Source organism: Poecilia latipinna, unplaced genomic scaffold, assembly GCF_001443285.1.
Source record: "Poecilia latipinna isolate Pla-1442-1.1 unplaced genomic scaffold, P_latipinna-1.0 Scaffold3611, whole genome shotgun sequence".
Classification (NCBI taxonomy): Eukaryota; Metazoa; Chordata; class Actinopteri; order Cyprinodontiformes; family Poeciliidae; genus Poecilia; species Poecilia latipinna.
The window spans coordinates 27,442-29,047 of record NW_015116227.1 but is presented as its reverse complement, the minus strand read 5'-3'; the positions used below and the strand labels follow the sequence as shown (position 1 = coordinate 29,047).

The 1,606-nt window shown below is 42.6% G+C and overlaps 1 protein-coding gene and 1 long non-coding RNA gene across 2 annotated transcripts in view; one reads left to right on the top strand and one right to left on the bottom strand.

Annotated features, from left to right (window-relative positions):
- Positions 1-1,606, bottom strand: part of aco1 (aconitase 1, soluble) — a 32,181-nt gene that overhangs the window by 5,094 nt on the left and 25,481 nt on the right. Inside the window, exons 14-16 of the mRNA XM_015024310.1 lie at positions 723-865; positions 421-568; positions 154-276 (exon numbers count right to left, since the gene is read on the bottom strand). Coding sequence (XP_014879796.1) covers positions 154-276; positions 421-568; positions 723-865 — 414 coding nt within the window. The remainder of the gene's footprint in view (positions 1-153; positions 277-420; positions 569-722; positions 866-1,606) is intronic.
- The window catches only part of LOC106941334 (uncharacterized), a 6,486-nt gene continuing 5,760 nt past the window's right edge, over positions 881-1,606 (top strand). The window contains exons 1-2 of the long non-coding RNA XR_001423334.1: positions 881-1,129; positions 1,478-1,484. This is a non-coding gene — a long non-coding RNA (uncharacterized LOC106941334). The remainder of the gene's footprint in view (positions 1,130-1,477; positions 1,485-1,606) is intronic.

The window sequence follows — 1,606 nt, the reverse complement described above, 5'->3', positions numbered from 1 at the left end:
TGTATTATCTCAGAAACACTGTTGAAGAAATGGACCAAAAGGCCTCATGTTTTCTAGTATTTCTAGTTTTGATTGGAGCAGAGAGTGGCATTTTCACTACATATACACATCCCTCTGTTTTTAAAAAAAGAAAGGATGGGATGTGCAGCTCACCAGGAGAAACGGGCCCTTTGCGGCCCAGTCCCTGGAGCTCCCTGAGCCATACTCCTTCCCAGCTAGAACTAGCAGCGGGACACCGGACTGCCTGTATCTCTCGGCTGCATCAAACACGTCAAGCTGCAAGAAAAAAGGAACCATCACAACAGCCAAGAAGCCAAAATCAAAGATGATGTTGTTAAATTTGATCTTTTTAGTGTAAAAAAGACATGCAACAAATAAGTTCTGTTGAAATTTTAGTATAGAACTGGTTTAGAGTCAGACCGTGTCTCCAGTAGGAAGGTGAATGGTTTGGGGTGCCTGCTTGTCAAGGAACTTGTTAAAGAGGCGGATGTTGGCAAACGTCCCTCTGGCCATGACTGCATCGTTACCTCTCCGAGAGCCATACGAGTTGTACTCTCTAGGAGTCAGACTGTCAAAACACAAACAGAGTTAGGCAGAAACTAAATGTACTAGAAACCACAGAACTCAATCCAAGCAGGACAAAGATTAAAAGAGCTAATGAGATCACGCTAAAGATCTTAGGATTCTAAAAGTGCAAACATGACAGTTTGCAGATAACCCACCCTCTCTCAGTGAGGTAGCGTGCTGCAGCGCTGTTCCTGGCAATGTTTCCCGCAGGAGATATGTGGTCTGTTGTGACAGAGTCACCCAGGTTCAGCAGAACGTAGGCATCTTTTATAGACTCAGGAGGCGACAGCTTCATGGTCTGAATACAGAATATACAGATCAGAGCTCAGACCACACAGTAACGCCTGATGTTTTGACATTAGTGACTTATTGTGCTTCCTTAAGGGGATACACGATTAGTCGTAAGAGTAGACTTTATTTGAAAAATATTTATTTTAAATGTAAAACCAGTACAATATTGTTTTTACAATACTGTAGGCTGTTTAGTTTTTATACATTTTAATAAATTGTCACACAAACGTTGCCATGTTGTTCATGGTGCAATGCATTCTGGGTAAATGACGTCTCTAGGTCTGACTGCGCTAGCTCCATCCAGCCAAATCAGAGAAGAGTAACATCTTCAAGCCTTTTCAATTTGAACCGGAGCGCATTGAAATCGATGGGATTGTAGAAATCACAATGAAGATGAGAAGGAACAAACAGAGGAAGAGAACAGAGTTGGCCACAGGAGCTGGTGTTTTGCTGCTGCTGCCACTTTCAGCTTCATAAATGTAAAAATGAAAGACACATACCCCTGGTCAGATTGTGTGATCCGGTAAGTAATTCTATAGCTCTGTGTTTGGTCCAATAGCAGCTGTTTAATGTCCAGTTTTGGTCCTGCCTTTTTCGCTCTGGTGGCAGCGGGGTTTAGGCACTTTGTGGATAAAAACTGTTGGCACGGCATTTATTTTTAGCTTGTTAAGGTACCGTATTTTCCGCACTATAAGACGCACCTAAAAACCTTCAATTTCCTCAAAAGCCGACAGTGCGCCTTATAATC